Source organism: Capra hircus, chromosome 15 (genome assembly GCF_001704415.2).
Source record: "Capra hircus breed San Clemente chromosome 15, ASM170441v1, whole genome shotgun sequence".
NCBI classification, from domain to species: domain Eukaryota; kingdom Metazoa; phylum Chordata; class Mammalia; order Artiodactyla; family Bovidae; genus Capra; species Capra hircus.
The window spans coordinates 39377105-39398692 of NC_030822.1; the positions used below are offsets into that span (position 1 = coordinate 39377105).

A 21588-nucleotide genomic window follows, 5' to 3' on the forward strand; every position below is an offset into this window, starting at 1 on the left:
CCATTCATCTGTCAGTGGACATATACGTTGGGAAGAACTGAGTCTTAGCCACTGGAATGCCAGGGAAGTCACTTCCATTTCTTTCTTAGATTGACTGTCGACTGATTTTTCCTTCAACACAGGTCTCGGCCAAGATAAGAGCTTGACAGAGCTCACGGGCAGGGCTGTTTTTCTTGGCTTATTATTCTTCCAGTGTTCCCTCTCTAATTTCTTCTCTCAGCTCAGCACTGCCTCCCTGTTCTCCACACTCAGGCCATACTGGTCTTCACTTGGGTTTCATTACTGAACTATGCTCCTTCTACACGGTTCATTCTGTCTGGAAATTTCTTCTCCCATTTTTTGCCTAGCTCACTGCAACTCATCCTTCAGGACTCAAACTCATTGTCACTCTTCATCTGACACTTTTCCTGTTTCCAGCAGAGCCGTGTGTTCTCTACACTCATGCCATCCTGTGTTTCTCCTTTGTTGCAGTTAGCAGAAAAGACAGGATGTCCTGGGAAACAGTCCAAAGAGAGGGAATGCCATCTTATTTGTAACACTCAGAAAGGTAAGTGTTAACCATGACTACGGTATTCCTGAATGAAAGAACACAGTCCACCCAGCCAAAGCCAGTTTTGAAAGTTTTCACGTCCTTTATCTGTACCTTTCAAGTGGGGCTATGTAGTCTTTCCTGAGATCTCTTAGAATCACCCCTTTTCCCACCCACTGCCTTTACATACAACTGCTTTTCTTTTCTTCTCAACCATTACTCCTTCTCCCAAATTCTGCATTGTGGTCTCTTTTCCCTCTTCCTTTCTTCCTAATTTGCCATTATAAGGAAGAGCTCAGGAGCTGGTCTGGGAAAGTGGGACTCTCCTTGAAAGGCAGGGGAAGGGGAAGCGTCCTGAGCAGGCCAAGCCAGAATCTTATTCAGTGGGCAGCGGAAGGAAACATCTTGGGAACGTCCTCTTGTCCCTGCTGTTCAGTTGTCTAATGCTACCCAGCAAACCACCCAAACCACTATGGGAGGGTGGCATGAAACACCGACCATTTTATCATGCTAATGATTTAGTGGGTCAGAAGTTCGGGCAGGGCACAGAGGGGATCCTTTGCTTTTGTTTTCCACTGTCTGGGGCCTTAAGCTACATTGTCTCAAATGGCTGGAGATGGCAGGAACAGCTTACCTGGGGTCATATGTCCGGGGTTTTGGTTCTTTTCCACGTTGTATTTGCTGAGACTAGAATGTCCAAGGTGGCTCCTTCATTGACATGTCTGATACCTGGTCTTGGATTGTTGAAACAGTTGGGGTTTGGCCAGCATTGCTTCCTCTCTCCATGTGGCCTTTCCATGTGACTTTAGCTTCTCATAGCATAACAGTAAGTCCCAAGAGAGCATATTCAAGAGTAAAAGTCCAAGAAATTGGGTGAAAGGTGTAGGTTTTTAATGATATGACTACAGAAGTCCCAGGCTGCCACTTTTAAAACATTCTGTAAGTCAAAGGTCTTCCCAGGTGGCTCAGTAGTAAAGAATCCACCTGCCAGTGCAGGAGATGCAAGAGATATGGGTTCAATCCCTGGGTCAGGAAGATTCCCCTGGAGAAGAAAATGGCAACCCACTCCAGTATTCTTGCCTGAGAAAACTCCATGGACAGAGGAGCCTGGTGGGCTACAGTCCACAGGGTCGTAAAGAGTCAGACATGGCTGAGTGACTTGAGCACATATATGTCAGACAAGTCACTAAGTCCAGCCCATATCCAAGCAGAGAGGAATTAGACTGCACCTCTTTTCTTTTTAGTATTTATTTGGCTACACGTGGTGTTAGTTGGGCACACGGGATCTTCATTGCGGCATGTGGGATGTTTAGTTGCAGTATGTGAACTCTTAGTTGTGGCATGTGGGATCTCGTTCCCTGCCCAGGGACCGAACCTGGGTTCCCTGCGTTGGCAGTGTGGAGTATTAACCACTGGACCACCTGGCAAGTCCCAGACTTCACCTCTTGATATGAGGAGCAGTATGTTTCTATAGGGAGGGACAGAGTTACTATCAGCCATCTTGGAAACCATCTACTACAACCCTCACCTCATCCCAGTTACCACAATTCATGTGCCTTTGATGGAATTGGCTTGAAGTCTAGGATCTCATAAAAATCCTGATAATTGCAACTTCTCTTCATTTGAAGAATTGTGAATGAAACAGACAAGTTATCTGTCCCATTACGTCCTATGTTGGGCATCCCCAAGACCACCCCCAGTGAATTTCAGTAATTCATTAAGAGGACTTACGGGACTCAGCATATAGTCATGCTCAGGGCTAAGGTTTATTACAACAAAAGAATTCAGAGCAAAATCAGCAAAGGGGAAAGGCAGATGGGGCAATGCCCAGTGAAAACTAGGGGCAACTTCCAGAGGCCTCTCCCAATGGAGTCACACAAGATGTGCTTAATTTCCCCAGAAATGCATTGTGAAGACACACGTGAAATGTCACCAACTAAGGAAATTCATTAGAGACTCAATGCCCAGGGTTTTTTATTGAGGGTTAATCAAGTAGGTAGCCTCTGCCTGACCGGTACCTGAATCATAGACACCCTGATAGAAGACAAATATTCAACATGAACCATATTGTTTGTCCAAACAGTTTAGTAGGTATAGAGAGCCACTCTAATCAAGTAATGGTGGGAGCCTTCTAGAAATCTAGGTTCCCAGTTGCCAGCCAAAGGCCAACCTTTTTTCTCCCAAAGGTCAATTTTATATGCAGACTATGTTAGCCCTTTTTTGTACACTGGCCAATATGCAATGGTAATATAGGGACAGAATAACTAAAACAACTACTCCCATTCAAAAAAGTGGAGGGGAGAGGGATGAAAGGCAGATAGCAGTCACTGGTTCATAGCAGTTCTGAAATCCATCCAAGCATATGTTTTAATTCCTTGACTAAGGCCTGGTCCTGCTTAGAAGTGTTTCTCGGTAATTCTTGGCTTTTCCCTCTGGGTTCTTGGCTCTGTAGTCAATCATTATTCCTTTTGCATAATAAATAGCCTATGTTTGCAAATGGGTTGCTCTCTCAGTCATCTTCCTATTTGTATAACGTTGCTGTCCCTCCCCCAGGCCACTTTTCATTCTGAACTATCTCTGTTTTTTTCTGTCCAAGTTGATGGTGCTTCTACCAATATCATTTTCTTAACAACATTGTGGATTTTCTATTAAATGCATTGAAGTCTCTTAAATATAATCCCCTCTCTTCCTTGATCTTCCCACTCCAGTACTCTTGCCTGGAAAATCCCATGGATGGAGGAGCCTGGAAAGCTGCACTTTTCAGTTTCATGCATTGGAAAAGGAAATGGCAACCCACTCCAGTGTTCTTGCCTGGAGAATCCCAGGGATGGGGAAGCCTGGTGGGCTGCATCTATGGGGTCGCACAGAGTTGGGCACGACTGAAGTGACTTAGCAGCAGCTTCCTTGATCTTAGAGTCAAGATGCTCTGAGATGATGCTCTTTAAAGTCTTAAAGCTTTTTTTTTTTTTGTCTAACTGGGAGTATCTGTGAAGCATACCTTTCAATCTTGCATTGGATCCTTGAGCTGAAAAAATCCTGAGATGATTTTTACCTCTACTTTTCTTGAAATGTGCTGGATTTAATCTTTGCTCTTAGGCTGTGTCCTGCTTTGAAGGTCTTTTACCAGGAGAAACTGGGAATAAGAAACAGTTTTATCTTTGAACCCAGCATATCTTGGCTTTGTAACAGTCCCTCTAAATGCAGCTTCCAAATTGAATAATTCCATCTTTAGTTCAACTCCCTTCAAGTATTTTATCTTAGACAAATAGAAGCCAGTTGGCAATTTCAGCATTATGACTGAAAATCTCCTTAGCCAGATCCATAAGATCATTAACTATCCTTACTATTTTTCAGTAGATACTCCTTCTATGTTTTACATTGTGTCAGTTAACAATGTTGCCAAACTTTTTGCTAGCTATAACCTTTTGTCCAACACTATTAGTTTGCTAGCGGTACCATGGTAAGGTACTACAGACTGGTGGCTGAAATAACAGAAATTTATTATCTCATGGTTCTGGAGGCTAGAAACACAAGATCAAGCTAATAGCAGGGTTGGTCCTTTAAAAAAGTTATGAGGGGGAGTTTCTTGGTGGTCCAGTGGTTAAGACTCCATGCTTATCAGAGGATCCTCTGTGAGGACCAGAGGAAACTAACCAGGGATCACAAAAGAAGGCTGGTGAAGAAGTCTATGGAAGGCTATCGCCTCTGCAACCAGAAATGGGCCTGAAACTGATAGTCATCACAGCTAACAGGAAGACAACTTGGATTGAACTCGGAGAGAGTGAGGGCAAACTCGAATTCATAAGGACAAACCGGAATCGGTGAGGTCAGAACAGAACCCATAGCTGTCTCTCACACTGATGATGCAGGCGACCTTCCCCAGGAAGTTAATGCCTTTACCACAGAACTACATGTGTGCCTTGCCCCAGAGGCCTGTTGTTCAGTTGCTCAGTCGTGTCTGACTCTTTGCGACCCCATGGACTGTAGAACACCAGGCTTCCCTGTCCTTCACTATCTCCCAGAGTCTGCTCAAACTCATCTCCATTGAGTTGATGATGCCATCCAACCATCTCATCCTCTGTTGCCCCTTTCTCCTCATGCCCTCAGTCTTTCCCAGCATCAGGGTCTTTTCCAATGAATTGGCTCTTTATGTTGGGTGGCCGCAGAGTCTAGGAGAAGCTGAAATAGGAGATGTGGTGGGAGGTGGAGGAGCTGGGGACCAGTTGCTGCTCTGCACCAGCAGGGTGCCAGAAGGTCAGTAAAAAGTTTACCATCTGCAGCTGGTACTTGGCATCAGCCATGGGGCACAATCACTGCTGCTTCACTTGCTCCTTTCAAATGTTACACAGATTTCTCTTGTGACCGGTCCTATCCCAGAACCAGAATGGGAAGGGAAGTTTGGGGAACTGAATTTCAGTTCAGTTAAATTGACAGAGCAGAAAACCACTGCAAGAGCCAAATATCAACAGTTGTCAGGTGCCAGGGTGCTGTGTCTCAAATATACTGATGTCTCATTTCAGCCTTATAGCAGCTTTGCAAGATAAAGATTAGCTTTCCCATTTTACATGAAGAAATGAAGCTTCATATTTGCTCACAGGTGAGCAAATGGTGGAGTTTGGATTCTACCATACATCTTTGTGTTCGCCAGCTTCCAACATGGGCCCCAGTGATTCTTGGGTTTTGATTGTTGTTTAGTTACTAAGCCATGTCCAACTCTTTTGCCACCCCCATGGACTGTAGCCCACCACAGTCCTCTGTCCTTGGGATTTCTCAGGCAAGAATACTGGAGTGGGTTGCCATTTCCTTCTCTTCCAGACTCGGGGATTGTACCCACATCTCCTGCGTTGGCAGATGGATTTTTTACCACTGAGCCACCTGGGAAGCCCTGCTTTCTGATACTCATGCTCTTTTGGAGTTCCCCTCCCACCTTAAATAGGTCTGACCTGAGTAATCAGTAGAATATTACAGTGATGATATGTGACTTTTGCGGTAGTATCATAAAAGACATTACAGCTTTCACCTCTTTCTTGGATCACTTCTCTGGGAAAAGCCAGCTGACACGGTGCGAGGACATCCAAGTAGCTGTAGGCAAACCCATATAGGGAGGAACTGAGGCCTTTTGTGAACACGTCCATGAGGGTGAAACAAGATGCAAGTAATTTCTACAGCACAGCCTCCCCTTCAGATGACTACTACAGTCCCATATTCTGACTGAAACCTCTCAAGAGTCCGCAAGTCAGAACTACAGGACTAAATGGCTTCTAAATTCCAGAAATTGATGAAAATATGAGATTATGTTTATTATTGTTTTAAGCTGCCTAATTTTGGGTTAACTGGTGATGCAGCAGCAGATAATATAATTTGCTAGGTTCCGAAGCACAGTTCCTATGACGTTATTTTGCTTTAAAATTTGTTCAGATTATGAGACTGGGGATTGTGGAAGAAGTCAAAATTTGAAAGTTCAGAATGTGCTGGTCATGTGACACCCCTCACCCCAGCAAAAGCTTTGAAACATCTTTCTGGTGCTTCCAGATACAGAGAGAAGGAGGAGTGTCATCTAGTGGTTAATCTGAACCTTGAGAATTAGGAGGGTTTCTTTTTTGTCACTACCCAGGGAAAGCTGAGTTGTGTGAAGAAATTAGAGGTTAAATCATGTGTTTTTGTTGACTGGAAGACTTGACCTGGAGTAGGGAAGATCACTGATGGAGACTGGATTCTAGCAGAGAAAGCGAAGTCCTGACAAATGGAGAAGCAGGGGCTCGAGTGCCCTCCAGTGAGAGACTGACAGTCCCTCTGCTTCTGCCCGTTCCCTTCAACTGGGTTATCCCTTCCTCTGGCCCACCAAGTTCCCTTTGGCCTCAAGCTCACTGAAGTAGCTCCTTCCTTTTCTGCTCTCTCCAAATCCCCCTTGCTTATGATACCCTTTTCCTTTTAACAAAGTGCATATACATGCATTTAGGAACATAAAAGAGGAAAACAAAACCATCTGAGAACCATTTCCCTTTGAAAATTCTTAGTAATTGTTTTTTTTCTCCTTTTTGTCCAGATTTGGTCTTGGATCGGAGATGCAAGGCACTGTGCCTGGTGACTTAATCAGACTGGTGTCAGCCAGCAGTAGTTATTGTCTAGCACTAGCAGAGCCTTTCCAGAACATCTGGAGCAACCATGCTCATTTCATATGTGGAAAATTTGAAGCCCAAAGAGCTCAAGTGATCACTGTTAACAGATATGAAATGAACATCTACAATGAGGAGGACATTCTTCTGGGCATGGATAGATTCTTTTAAATGGTCCACCCATTCTGATTAGTAAGATGGGTGGAGTGATTTACTGGGGTCCTTCCAGATCTCATATTATACAAGCACAGAAATATCAGGAAACAGAATGTCAAACCCTCTGTAAGTTGTGAACTGACCGTAAACAGCTGAGAGAAAGATTAGAAAATGTTGCCTGACTCTCTTGACTTCTAAACCCACCTTAAACCTCGTCTCTGAGACCCCGGAATCCACTACACAGTAAACATCAAGAAACGGTTTGCGAAATGAATGAACCAGTTTCCCTCGAGGCCCTTCCCTGCTTCCCCTGCGGCTCCATGTCCTCTCCCACTAGGAACTGTGCCAGAATTTGAACCCCTGCCCGGGAATCTTTGGGGATCTTGTCTGGCCTCTTCAGACTGTGACCCCCTTCTAGGGTCAGGACCAGGGCTCCCTTTTTCGCTGCTGGACGCGTACTGAAGCCAAGGAGGCTGCTCTCCTCTACCCTCATATTTTTCCTCGGGGTAGGGGCTCTTGTTTGGAAGGCGTGCAAGTACCGAAAAGTGGCCCGAGCTGGTTTTGGAAGCACTAGGGGAGTGCGTGGTGTCGCCTGTCTTCCTAGCCGGGAAACAAGGCCGGGCGTCCCCACCCGCAGGGATAGGCAGACCACGCGACTCAGTGCTCGCTCTGCGGAGCGCAGTTCCCCCGCGGGCGCCGAGTGGGCGGGGCCTGGCGGGGCCGGGCCTGGCGAGGTCACGTGACCGCTCGGCAGGCGGGGGAGGCAGAGGCCGAGGGGCTTCAGACGCAGAGTGGCTGGCGGGGCAGTTGCGGCAGCCGGAGGAGCAGCGCCGCAGGCATGGGGAGCTTGAAGGATGAGCTGCTCAAGGGCATCTGGCATGCGTTCACCGCGCTCGACTTGGACCACAGCGGCAAGGTCTCCAAATCCCAGCTTAAGGTGGGCACACCCTCTCCCGGATCTCTATTCGCCCCTCCTCGGCGCGCGCTCTACTATCCCCGGTGGAAGCGGGCAGGCGGGCGGTGACCACAGGGAGTGGCAGGCCAGAATGTGGCCGAGCGGCCTGCTTGGGGTGAAGGGGGCAGAGACCGGCATTTGCATTTTTTGGACTCCCTCTTGTTTTGCGTTAGTTTCCCCAGGGCTCACCTTGAGCAAGGGACCGCGGGGGTGGGGACCCTGAGCGGCGAGCTCGGCTCCCTGTTGGCGCAGGAGGCCGGGAAGGTTTCAGACTCCGAGAGGGCGGTGGGAAGCTCCCTAGGAAACTAACCCAAAGTTTCCTCTTCACTCTTGTCTGGGAGAAGAAGGGGCTTGCCCAAGGTGCCTGGGCAGAGCCCTGCAAGGCGTACGCTCCGCACCGGGGCAGTCCTCAAAACGGCCAGCTGCACCGCAGGCAACCGGGCAGTTCCGAGAAGGGAGGGAGAAGTGCCCCAGGGCCCGGCCCTCCGCGGCCTCGGCTTTTGGGGCGCTGTAGCAATGGGGGACGCTTTCCGATTAGTGAGGACGACCTGGCGTCCTCAAGTCTGGATCGAGTCCAGGGTGTGCCGTGTCCCGCAGGAACGCAGTTTCCGGCTGAGGAGCTCTATCGGCACCCTGCAAAGGTCTTTATTGTGACTGCCAAAAGACCCCATCATTAAGAGAGAGTAAGGTATGAATAAAGGAATGCTTGTAAATTGAGTAACCCCAAGCAGGGCAGCAGCAACAGCAGCAAGCAGGGCAAGTGGCACTTGGCCAGGAGAAATTGGCAGCTTCTTGAAAGTTTAAAATATGGAAACAGACAAGAAGAACCATTCATAGGCATTTTAAAATATACACATTTTGGACATGAATGTCTCGTTTTCTTAGCCTCTTCTGGGAGTGAATTTCTGAAGATTGAGTTTGCATTGTATATTTTGTACAGTCATCAAGAGGTTCTTATGACTAGTGGCTTTTATGCCAGTAGGACTCAGCATTCTGCCTGTTTTCCTTTCACCCTACTCTCTTTTCTTATACACAAAATCATAGTCTGGAACAATTCATGGAGATCATCCACTTAATCTTTATTTGAATACATTTGTAAAATTAACAGAGTAAAATTAACTTTTTTGGTGGATGGTTCTGAGTTTTAACATACATAGATTTGTATAACTACTACCAAAATTGGGTTTTTGTCAGTTACACCATCCCCAAAATTTCCTTCATGCTGCTCCCTCTTCCTTAACTGCTGGCAATTGATGATCGGTTCTTAATTACTGTAGTTTTGTCTTTTCCACAATGTCATAAAAATGGAGTCACAGAGTATGTAACCTTTTCACATTGGCTTCTTTTATTTAGCATATATGCCTTTGAGATTCACTGATGTTGTTGTATCAATAATTCTTTTTGTTTCTAAGCAGTATTCCACTGTATGGATATACCATGGTTAATCCATTCACTCTTGAAGAATATTTGTGTTATTTACAGTTTTTGGTAATTATGAACAGAGTTGAATTTTACTCTTCACTGTTTTTACTTTTAATTTTCCTATACCACCATGTTTAAAGTGAGTTTCTTTAGATGGCAAGTAGTTGGTTCTTGTTTTTTTAATCCATTTTGATAATCTATAATTAACGTGTGTACAGACCAATTACATTTAATTATTGATGTGGTTCGATTTAGGGCTAGCATTTTACTATTTGGTCTGTTTCCACTCTTGTTTTCATTTTTTTGTCTTGCAGTTGATGACGTTAATGAAATGTTTGTTATTACTTTTGTTGTATACCATTCAGCATTGTCTTTGTGGCTACTTATGGAAAAGGTGTCTGGAGGATTCTTGACTGCAGGCTTGGTGTGTGTGCATGCTAAGTCACTTCCATCATGTTGACTCTTGACCTTATGGGCTGTAGCCCAGCTACAGCCCCTCTCTCCTGGATTCTCCAGGCAAGAATAGTGGAGTAGGTTCCCAACCCAGGGATGGAACCCACCTTTCTTACATCTACTGCATTGGCAGGTGAGGTTCTTAACACCTGGTGCCACTTGGGAAGCCTAGGCAGGAAATAAATCCCAGTTCATAACTTTTACCCACAAGATGTTGATAATGCAAACGTGCATTTGTATTTTGTCTCTTTGTCAGCTTAACTGAGAGATTTGGGGATTGATTCAGTTCAGTTCATCTTGCCAATGTGTCTGGAATTGGAAATATTAGAAAATTGCTATTTAGTTCTCTCCTTTTTGGAGTTTTGACTCTGTAGTTTGACTCTGGTGGGCTACAGTCCATGGGGTCACAAAAGAATCAGTAATCCATTGGCTAGGAAGAATTTTTGCCTTAATTTGCTCATTCATTTGTTCTTAAATGACATTTGTATATACTCAGTGTAAGGTATCATGGTAATTTCATTAAAAAATTAGTATTTTTAGGGTCTTTAAGAGTTAATACCTTGGAAGAAATATATAATTGATTTATTAAATAGAAAAAAAGTTACACACCCAAAATGAGGTTAAAATTTATCACTTTGGAAAACTATATGGGCATTCTAAAATATGTTTGACACTTATCTTTTTTGAACTACTTTCACAGTTTTTGACGTGCGTGGTGACACTTCATGTGTTATTAGATACTGTGCCTAATTCTAAGGGTAGTATGGATAGCACAGGTGGAGGAGAAAGAAACATCAGTTTTTGCGTTTAAAGAGTTTAAATTTTGGTAGGCAAACTAAAAACTTAAGCAGCCATTAGGGAAATCTCTCTCTCTCTCTCTGTCTTTCTGGGTATGTATGTAGATTATATTACTCAGAGAGTTACCCTATCCTTAAAAAATGTAAGGTCTGGTGACAGATAAGAAGTACAGAAATACTATTGAGAGGAAGATGCTGAATGTGATAGAAGATAAGAGGCCATGGGATTTTAGAGGAAGAGACCAGTAGTTTTTACTGGTGAAATTACTTTATGAAAAAAAGCTTTGAAGTGATCTCTGAAGAAAGCTAGGGTGTGATTATGTGGTATGGGGGAGAATTAAGCCCATTCTATTAATTCATTCAGCAGGTAGCCTGGTGACTCAGTGGTAAAGAATCCGCTTGCCAATGCAGGAGACAGGGTTCAATCCCCTGGAGAAGGAAATGGCAATCCACTCCAGTATTCTTGCCTGGGAAATCCCATGGACAGGGGAGTCTGGTAGGCTACAGTCCATGGGATTGCAAAAGAATCAGACATGACTTAGCAGCTGGACAACAAGAACAACAGCATTCATTCATTCATTTATTTATCCTTTCAATGGATATTTGACTGCTTTTAGCTCTAAGGGATCCATGTAAACTGCTGCAGGCCACAGAAATTCATCAGGCACTTATGTATAGAGACTTCTGTGTGGCTTATTTTGATTGGAGTGTAGGATATGAGTGTGTTTGTGTGTAGGAAGAAGAAAGAGTTGTTGATTGTTGAGGTCCTTGACGGATGGAGGTTTAGCTGGAGATGATGTTCTTGGAGAAGTGCGGGGCTGTTGGTACAGATCTAGTAGTTGAAGCGTGGAAAGAGGAGAGAAATTCAGCAATGGCCTTGGAGAATGGCTAGGGTAGAGGGAAGAAAAGAAGCCTGATGCAGAAGTGAGATGCAAGAACCATTCTGGGACAGCATTGGTGCTGAGGGAGAAGGGATTTTTCAAAGAAGACATGGTCTGTTATCTTTGAGAACTTATTATTAATTATGTATATATATTTGGAGATTGTAAAATAATGACTGATTTTTCCCAGCTGTAGGTCATAAACTACATATTCTTTTCTGAAGGGAAGTTGTGAAATTTTCTTTCTTTTCTTTTTTTAAAAAATTATGTTATTAACTTATTTTTGACTGTTCTGGGTCTTCGTTCCTATGTGGGCTTTTCTCTAGTTGTGGCGAGTGGGGGCTACTCTTCATTTACAGTGTGCAGGCTTCTCATTGCAGTGGTTTCCCTTGTTGTGGAGCACAGGCTCTAGGGTGTGTGGACTTCAGTAGCTGTGGCCCCGGGCTTTAGGGCCCAGGCTCATTAGTTGTGGCGCTTAGGCTTAGTTGCTGTGCAGCATGTGGGATCTTCCTTCCTGAATCAGGGATCGAACCCGTGTCTCCTGCTTTGTCAGGTGGATTCTTTACCACTGAGCCACCAAGGAAGCCTGAAGTTGTGAAAAGTTTGGAATATTGGCATTATCTTGGGAATAAAGTTATCTTGTACTTTTAAGGAGATTACTTTGTAGTATAGTTCTCATTTAGATAAATGTTCGGGTCTCTGTTATAATAAGTATTTTCCTTGAGGGACCCAGTTTAGTACAAAAAGCTTATTTTTTTAAATTTATTTTTTATTGAAGGATAATTGCTTTATAGAATTTTTCTGTTTTCTGACAAACCTCAACATGAATCAGCCATAGGTACACATATATCCTCTCCCTTTTGAGCCTCCCTCACCTCCCCTCCCCATCCCACACCTCTAGATTGATACAGAGCCCTTGTTGGAGTTTCCTGAGCCATACAGCAATTTCCCATTGGCTATCTATTTTACATATGGTGATGTCAGTTTCCATGTTACTCTTTCCATCCGTCTCACCCTTTCCTCCCCTCTCCCTGTGTCCACAAGTCTATTCTCTGTGTGTCTTTCTCCATTGCCACCCTGCAAGTAAATTCTTCAGTACCATTCTTCTGGATTCTGAATATATGCATTAGAAAACGATATTTATCTTTCTTTCTGACTTACTTCACTCTGCACGATAGGTTCTAGGTTCATCACTCTCATCAGAAATGACTCAAATGTGTTCTTTTTATGGCTGAGTAATATTCCATTGTGTATATGTACCACAACTTCTTTATCCATTCATCTGTCAGTGGACATCTAGGTTGCTTCCATGTTCTGTCTATTGTAAATAGTGCTGCAATGAACAATGGGATATATGTCTTTTTCCATTTTGGTTTCCTCAGGGTATATGACTAGGAGTGGGATTGCTGGGTCATATGGTGGTTTTATTCCTAGTTTTTAAACAAATCTCCATACCATCTTCCATAGTGGCTGTATCAATTTACATTCCCACCAACAGTGCAAGAGCATTCCCTTTTCTCCACACCCTCTCCAGCATTTATTGTTTGTAGACTTTTTGATGATGGCCATTCTGACTGGTGTGAGGTGATACCTCACTGTAGTTTTGATTTGCATTTCTCTGATAATGAATGATGCTGAACATCTTTTCATATGTTTGTTAGCCATCTGTATGTCTTCTTTGGAGAAATATCTGTTTAAGTCTTTTCCCCTCTTTTTGATTGGATTGTTTGTTTTTCTGGCATTGAGTTGGATGAGCTGCTTGTATATTTTGGAAATTAATCCTTTGTCAGTTGCTTCATTTATTATTATTTTCTCAAAAGCTAATTTTTAAAAAAAATTTTTATGTTTTAAAAAATTTTTGATTTAGAATGTTTTAATTTCTGCTATATACCAAAGTAATTCAGTTATACATACATATATATATACACACACACACACACCTTCTTTTTCATATTCTTTTCTATTATGGTTTATCACAGGATATTGAATATAGTTCTCTGGACAGTAGGACCTTACTGTTTATCTGTCCTATATATAATAGTTTGTGTCTGCTAATCACAAACTCCCAATCTATCCCTCTCCACATCCTCTCCCCCTTGACAGCCTCAAGTCAAAAAGCTTATTTTTGACACCTAAATTTTATTATTAAATAATAGTCTGTTTTTGAGTAAAACAAAAATTACTATCTGTAGAAATTTTGAAACTTAAAATCCAAAAAAAAAAATTAAGAAAGATATTTGTTGAGGTAAACATAGTTTCATTAAACTTATCAATAAGATAAAAATATAGAAAGAATTTAAAAACTACTTGTGATTTACATAAGCTGCTACAGAAGCAGATGTTGAGTAGTCCTCTAGTCGCAGTGATGTTTCTTTGTAAACTCCACCTCCAGTCGCCGCCTGACCCCTTCCATGCCGTCCAGCCCTCCCACAAATAGGGAACCAACTCTGCCTCATTCCTGGCCTCCAGTCTTTTTTCATTTTCCTCCCACATTTCCTGTTACCCCTCTAGCTTCTTGCTGGCAGTCTATGCACCCGCTCCAGGTGACTCTCTGGCTCCAGCTGAGGCATTTCTGGCTCCCCACCTGAGTCGTAGCTGTATAGATATTCACCTCCCTAGTCAGCCTGTGTACCCCTGTAGAATCATCAGCTATGTTAGCTTAATTTGTAAGTGCAGTGTTGCAAGGCAACTCATTTTTTAAATTGTCATTGGTTTGATCTCTTTTTCAGGCTGGAATACAGAGGGATACTAAACTAAGTTACCGTTTTAAGTTAAGCTTGTTCTGATTGTGCAGAGATCTACTTTTCACCTGTGAAAGTAGATAGCAGTGGACTAACGGTGGGAAAGAAATCTCAGAAACACATTCTTCACTTGCTTTTATACTTATATAACAGTCCTTCCTTAGAACAAACTGTAGTTTATTGTATGCAATTTCAGTATATTCTATGATAACTGATGAGAGGTTAAAAACTGAGAGAGATTTTGATGGAAAATTTTCAGTATAGGAAGATCCATACATATAGGTGGCTGAGTAAACATTATTGAGCTTAATGTTTTAGAAATTTTTTTCACCAGTTTTTCCGTTGGTTTTGATCTTTGTGCCCTTCTTTTGTCTGTTGTTGTTTTTTAAGAAGGGATGTTTGTGTGTAGATCCCATATTTTGGGAAACTTTATTAATGTGCCATCTGAAGCAGACATTGTTACTTTTAGGTTATGTAAATTTCTAAAATTCATAAGGGAAAAAGATATTGGGCATATTATTTGAAGGAGAAGCAGCAATTCTTCTCCACTGGTGTTTCATTTTATTTATTTAATTATTTGTGGCTGTGCTGGGTTTTTGATGCTGTGTATGGGTTTTCTTTAGTTGCAGCGAGCAGGGGCTACCCTTTTCTTGCGGTGCACGGGCTTCTCATTGCAGTGGCTTTTCTTCTTGCAGATCATGGGTTCTGGGGGTACCCAGGCTTTTGTAGTTGCAGCTCTTGGGCTCTAGAGTGCAGACTCAGTATTTGTGGGGAACAGGCTTAGTTGCTCTGAAATGTGTGGGATCTTCCCAGATCAGGGATGGAACCAGTATCCCCTGCATTGCAGGGCCGTCTCTTAACCACTGACCACCAGGGAAGCACTCCACTGATATTTTAAAAATATCTTCAGGTGATTTAGAATTTCAGTGGTCTTGCAGAAAAGATACTAAATCTCCAGTGTTACTTAGTGGGGATTCTTGGAATTCTAATACATGCAATTCTAAGAAGATGAAAAGATGAAGCCTATCATTTAAAAAATGTAAACCAAAAAAACCTTTTTGAATACCTCCTATATATACATGGTATAAAATTCATAATTTTCAAAAGAGCATTTAGGACAGTGAAAAGTATCATCTGTACTCTGGCCCACACTAGTTTCTACCCTCAAGGTAACCATTGTTACTAATTTTTTAAATATTCCTTCTAGAAATCTAAATGTACCTTAAAATTGAACTCTCCTACACTGGTGGTGGGAATGTAAATTGGTGCAGCCACTATGCGGAACAGTATAGAGGTTCCTTAAAAAACTAAAAATAGAATTGCCATATCCAACAATCTCACACCTGGAGAAAGCTATAATTAAAAGAGACACATGCATCTCTTCACTGCAGCACTATTTAGAATGAATGGATAAAGAAGAGATATATATATATATATCTCACAATGGAGTATTACCTAGCCATAAAGAAGAATGAAATAAATATCCATAGGAGATAAATTTCCACATCGGAAACAAATTTATGGTCGCCAAAGGGGAAGGGGGGAGGAAAGGATAAATTAGGAGTTTGGAATTAACATCTATATACTACTATGTTGAAGACAGATAACTAACAAGGACCTTCTGTACAGCACAGGGAACTCTACTCAATATTTTGTAGTAATCTATAAGGGAAAAAAATCTGAAAAAGAATATATGTACACCGCCCTCCACATGTATATGTACCTGGATTACTTGGCTGTACCCCTGAAACCAGCAGAACATTATAAATCAACTACACTTCAATAAAAAAAGTTCCTTAAAATTATTACTTTTATTGTTATTAGTAAATGTTTTCTTAATTATAGTAAAATCTAGTGATATTTTGCAACCTCTGTTATGATTTTACTTTATAATTATGGTTGCAGTGTGAATTACATGTCAGTGCTGGAAATATCTTGAAATAAGCTTATTGTCTCTGCACTTTTATCCTGTTGTTTTTAGAAACACAGGATTTTGTTTTGTTTTAAATTGTGCCCTTTTGAGGTAAAAGAGCTCACAACTAGTGAGAATCTAAATGAAAACAATTTGAGGAGCAACATGAATACTTTGAATCTTTATTCATTTCTCAATGATAGATTTTCAACTGAATATTTTTAAAGTTTGGCCATGCAGTTGTTTGAATATCTTGTGAATAATGTCATATGTTTTGTTCCCGTGTAGGCATTTAGCCTCAAAAAATTTTTATCTTGCTAGCTTTAGAAGTAATTGAGCCAGGCCAGCAATCTGTTGAAAATATAAAGGAAGCAAGTTGCAGTAAAGAGCTTTCTTTGTGTGAAACACAATGTAAAAGATTTGGTTAATTCTTGTGAATTTGGCGTGTGTAAGTATTCTCTCTCTAATCTTTAGTGTTATGTTTCTGTTAACCCCTGTGGTTAAAGCTGTTTCTGTTCTAAAAATCTAATTAAAAAAAAAAAAATCCCCGTTTAGAGGACCAGAGTGTGACTCACGAGTGAGTCTGTGAAAGTCTTTGTAAATATTTTTTTGTATCTCACCAAAATGAAACAATAAAGACAGCTTTCCAAATAAAGAGCTTGTGAGAGACATGTAAAAATCTTAAAAAGGTAATAATGGATTCTAGATTATTTCCTTTTTCCATTTGCTAGAAACTTTTCAGTAAGATAGATGGGAAGTTTTTTGTTTATTGAAATACATGTAGGCTTTTGCTTTATTGGGGATGGTATGCAATCCGTGAGGTGTATTTTTATGTGTGACCTTCCATCTTAATAGCCAGTGCTTTTCTAATCTTATGGCTCAGTGACTCTTAACCTTCCTGGTCCCCGTTTTGTATTTCCTCTGGGGTCTTACTGCAGTCCCAGAGGTACATAGTAACTGGAAGCTAGAGACGGAAGAGGCTTTGGATGACCTTTTCTCACTTACACAGTTTGCCCTCTCATTTTCCCCAACAGGAGGGTTACTGTAATCCCCTCAGTGACTGTTGGCACATTGAAATCCAGATACTCCCAGCTTTTCTCCTCCGTTCCTCTTACGTGTGTCCCAGTCCCCTTCCTGAGCCTTCGGCTCAGTTTCCTTTATGTTCCCCAAGGCTTCATTTCATGAATCTGGTTTTCTGTTCTGCTCTCTGCTTTATTTACTTCTTCTCATTCTACCTTCAGATTCCTTCTTTTTTTTAACCCCAATCTGTGTGTACTTGAAACTGCTGGTTGCTGTTGTTTAGTTGCTAAGTTGTATCTGACTCTTTGCAACCTCATGGACTGCTGTTTTCAGAGATTAGGGTTTTAATTGTGGAAAAGTATTTGGGAGTAAATCTGTATACAGTCAAATTTTTTGTAAGGAGATCTTACAGTTAGGAAGAGATTTCTGCACTATTGGAAAAAAATAATTTTTTCATCTCAAGGTTCTTCTCTGCCTTTTGCTTCTTTAGGAATTATTAGCTTTACAGCTACCAGGAGAGTGTTATTATGTGGGCCTGGTGTACCAACCAGAAGTGCGGCAGTTAGGATGAAGGCTGTTCTGTCAGGGGGACAATGTTGAAGGTATTATATTTCACTGGGTAGGCAGCTCTGGGAGGATGGAGCACTGTCTGCTCCACCAGGCTGCACATCTTCATCAGTTCTTTTAGTTCGTAGGATATTTGATGTCTCAGCCAGATGCTGTTACCTTGGAGTGAGAGCAGGAGCTGGTGGGCAGCTGACTTAACTCTCATGACTCCCTTCAGTGATGATTTGAGAAGATACTATTAGATAATGGGACACCGGCTTCCCAAGTGGCACAGTGGTAAAGAATCTGCCTGCCAGTGCAGAAGACACAGGAGATTTGGGTTCGATCTTTGGGTCAGGAATATCCCCTGGAGTAGGAAATGGCAGTCCACTCCAGTATTCTTGCTGGGAAAATTGCATGGACAGAGGAGCCTGGTGGGCTACAGCCCATGGCTTTGCAAAGAGTCAGACATGACTGCGCACACGTGAGTGCGTGCAGTGGACCACCACGGTGTTAGCAGATCAAACTAGGTTGAAATTCTGAAGTTCTTCATTGGGATGATTTTGGGGAATTTGCTTTGCTCATTGTATTTTAAGTGTGTGCGTGCCCAGTCCTGTCCAACTCTTTGCGACCCCATGTACTGTAGCCTGCTAGGCTCCTCTGTCCATGCAATTTTCCTGGCAAGAATACTGGAGTGGGTTTCCATTTCCTACTCCAAGGGATCTTCCTGACCCAGGGATCGAACCTGAGTCTCCTGCGTCTCCTGCATTGGCAATGGATTCTTTACCATTGTGCCACCTGGGATCTGTTAAATGGGAATAAGAAGACGTTTAAACAACATACTTGCTTCAGTAGATGAAGCTCACAGCCTTTATGTGTGACAACAGAACATTTACTAGCCAACTATTTCTTACCACACACTGATGTTGAAGAAAACTAATCTGCAAAGCAGCATGTAAATTTGAAGGTTTTAATCCATACCTTTTGGTTGGACTCTGGGGAAGTGAAAATTATACACCATTGCCCCTTACATTGAGAAGCATGTGGTTTAGTAAAGAAGACAATACATGAAATGACTACAAGAAGTTAATATATAAGCCAGGTCTACAAGTGTGGAAAATAACTATGGAATATGATGTTCAGTACATTAGCCATTAACCACATTTGGCTATTGAGCATTGAAAAAGCAGCTAGTCCAAATTGAGAAGTGCTGTAAATATAAAATATACACTGGATTTCAGAGACTTAGTACAGGAATGTAAAACAGCTCTTTGAAATATTTAAAAACATGGATTACATGTTGTAGTTGTAATATTTTGGATATATTAGTAAATTTAATGTTAGCTTTTTTTTTTTACCTTTTGCATCTTTGTACATTTTAAAAATGTAGCTATTAAAACTTTAATTCCATTTGTAGTTTGCATTCTGTTTCTGTCAGATGGAGCTGCTGTAGAAGTTTAAAGGAAATAGAGAAAAAAATGCACACGGTTGTAGACAAAACATTTTATGGAAGAGATAGACTGTCAGCTGCTTCTGGAGGGAGTGGGGCTGATCTTGTCCAGTATAGTCAAAGAAAGATGGCAGTTATGGTGGTGGCCCTGTGCATGAGAGCAAGAGCTGAAACTTGCAGTACTGTGAGCGATAAGGAAATACTTTGAGTAGCGTGTTTGTTTTGAGACATGGTGGAAAATCAGGATTTAAAGGGAGATGGGATTACATTTTAGATGATTTTGTTCTTGTACAGAATAAATGATTAATGTGTATTTGTTGACTATGTTAGAATGAGTAGTTTAGAACTGATCCTCTAAAGAGGGGAAGTTATTAAACTTTGGAGGGTAGATACGTGACAGAGAGAGTTCTGAGATTTTTCTCATGATGTGGGTGTGATAATACGAGGTGAGAGGCTGGAGATGGGGAACCAAGTGAGGGACTGCTGTAAAGATTGATGTGTGCTAGACTGGGGTGGTGGCCCTGGGAATCAAAACCAACAAGCTCCCTACTCTCATGGAGCTTGAAGTCTTGTGAGTGAAACGTATCAGCAAACTGACAGTCCAGATATAATGAGATAAAGAAAGTACGCAGTGCTGGGAAACACAGAGGAAGGGAACTACTTAGCTGTGGTGAGGATTGGAGGCATTGGGTCAGAGAATGCTTCTACAGCAATAGTCCGTTGTCACTGACCCTAAGGAATGTGTGCAGCTCCTCAGTAAGCGCATTTGTGGTGAAAGATTTGGAAAGCAAATCCCTTGGAGACAGAGGAAAAAGTGTCAGGAGAAAGAGAGCACTGGTTAGGGAGTCAGGAGACTTGTCTCTGCCTTTTGTTTGTGTGTGACCCTTGGAGGTTTCTTCTTCCCGAGCTTCATCTTGCGCATTTGTGAAATGTGGAATAGCAGACAAGATCTTCAAGTCTTAGCCTTCTGATTGAACTTCGTCAGCTTGATGTGTTTACCATGTCGTATCCTGATGAGTGGTCTCTATTAGGGCCTCAGAAGGGAGAATGGGACCTGCTGGTGAGGGCAGGAAGCCTTTGTTCCCCCAGCCTCACCGTCTCTGGTTAATCTTTCACCAACAGGGAGGCACGAGTCGGTGAGGAGAGGGATTGACCCTGGGGGAGGGGATTGAATTGGATCCAGAAATAAGACAAACTATATAAAAAAGTACAAGAGGAGAGTCCATAGTTTTGTTGTTAAGGGAATGGTGGTACCACAGTCAGAATCAGGGTGGGAAACCTGTTTTGGGGGAGGAAGATAATGAACTATCCTTTCGATTTTTTGGATTGAGACAAATTTAGCCTGGAAATCTTTAATATTAGTGATATAAACCAGAGCTCAGTTGAGAGGTCAAGACTAGAAAGGGATCTGGGAGTCATTAAGGTGACTTGTTGTTGTCAGAATTAAAGCACTTTTTAAGAACTAAGGGCTCAAAATTGGGCTTTGAAAAATGTCCAGAATGGAGAATAAAGGGTGAGGGAAGTGAACCCATAAACACAGAGCAAGGTAGAGCTAGTATGTCGTGGGACCAAGAAAGTCTTAAGTGGAAAGGATGATCCCGACTGCCAGGAACTTGGGAGAGTGAATTGTTTAGAAGATGTCTGTCCCAGGTTGGGTTCTCCAGGAAGCAGATGTTGAGACAGAGCTGGAAGTGCAGAGGGTTATTGGGGAGAAACACGAATGGAGGAGAAAAAGAGAGAGGAAGCAGGATTGGGAAAAGGAGCTGTCAATCTAGGACATGGACTTGACAAAACCAGGAGCTCTGGAGCAAAGATGGCCTCTTGGAGGTTACCCACCCTGGGGAGAAATGATGTCACTGCCTTGCTCAGTCATTGGCTGAGGTGAACCCCGGAGGTACTAACAGCTGGAGGCTCTGCTAACCTTAGCTACTCCTTGTAGCTGGGCCTCAGTTCCTTTCTTGAGTGCTGCAGCTCTGTGTCTGCCACAGAGTCTTTTTGAGAAAGCAATTTTATGACCCTGATAGGGATAGAAAGAAGCCATATTTTAGTGACTAGAGGGGACAAGGGGCCAGAGTGGTCAAAGGATGGGACAGCAGAGGTCAACCCTCAGATTTGTGATCTTTTTTGTCATCACCTTGGGTGTACACTATGGCTTCAGATCTCTTGGAGAAGAGTATACTAAATTAAACTACCTGGTTTCTCTGTCTTCTACTGTACAGTTCTCTCTCATACACTTGTTAATTTCTCTTGAGTCCTTTCCTCAAAAATCTTTCCTGGAATTTTGAGAAACTGGACTGCTTTACTAAGTCTCAGGTCAGATGAGTAATGCCTGCTAACTCTGGGAGTGTTAGTGACTAATAGAGGTATTGTATAGAGTTTTTTTTTTTTTTAAGCTTTAAAAATTATCTGAATTAGAGATTCCAATTAAAAATTCTTTCTGGAAAGAATATGCTGGTAGTTTAGTGAAGTACATTTAAAAAATCCACATCTAGATTAAGGAGAAACAAGCTAAATGAAACTAAACCAAAAAAAATAAAGAAAATTCTTAAATGGGACTCATTTAGCAAACATTCGTAGGCATCAGACACTATCTTCTCGGCATTTCATTAG

The 21588-nt window shown here is 42.1% G+C and overlaps 1 protein-coding gene across 1 annotated transcript in view; it reads left to right on the forward strand.

Moving 5' to 3' along the window:
* SWAP70 (SWAP switching B-cell complex 70kDa subunit) overlaps positions 7533 to 21588 on the forward strand; it is a 76411-nt gene continuing 62355 nt past the window's right edge. The window contains exon 1 of the mRNA XM_005689702.3: positions 7533 to 7738. Within this exon, the coding sequence (XP_005689759.1) occupies positions 7640 to 7738 (99 nt within the window). The 5' untranslated portion in view covers positions 7533 to 7639. The remainder of the gene's footprint in view (positions 7739 to 21588) is intronic.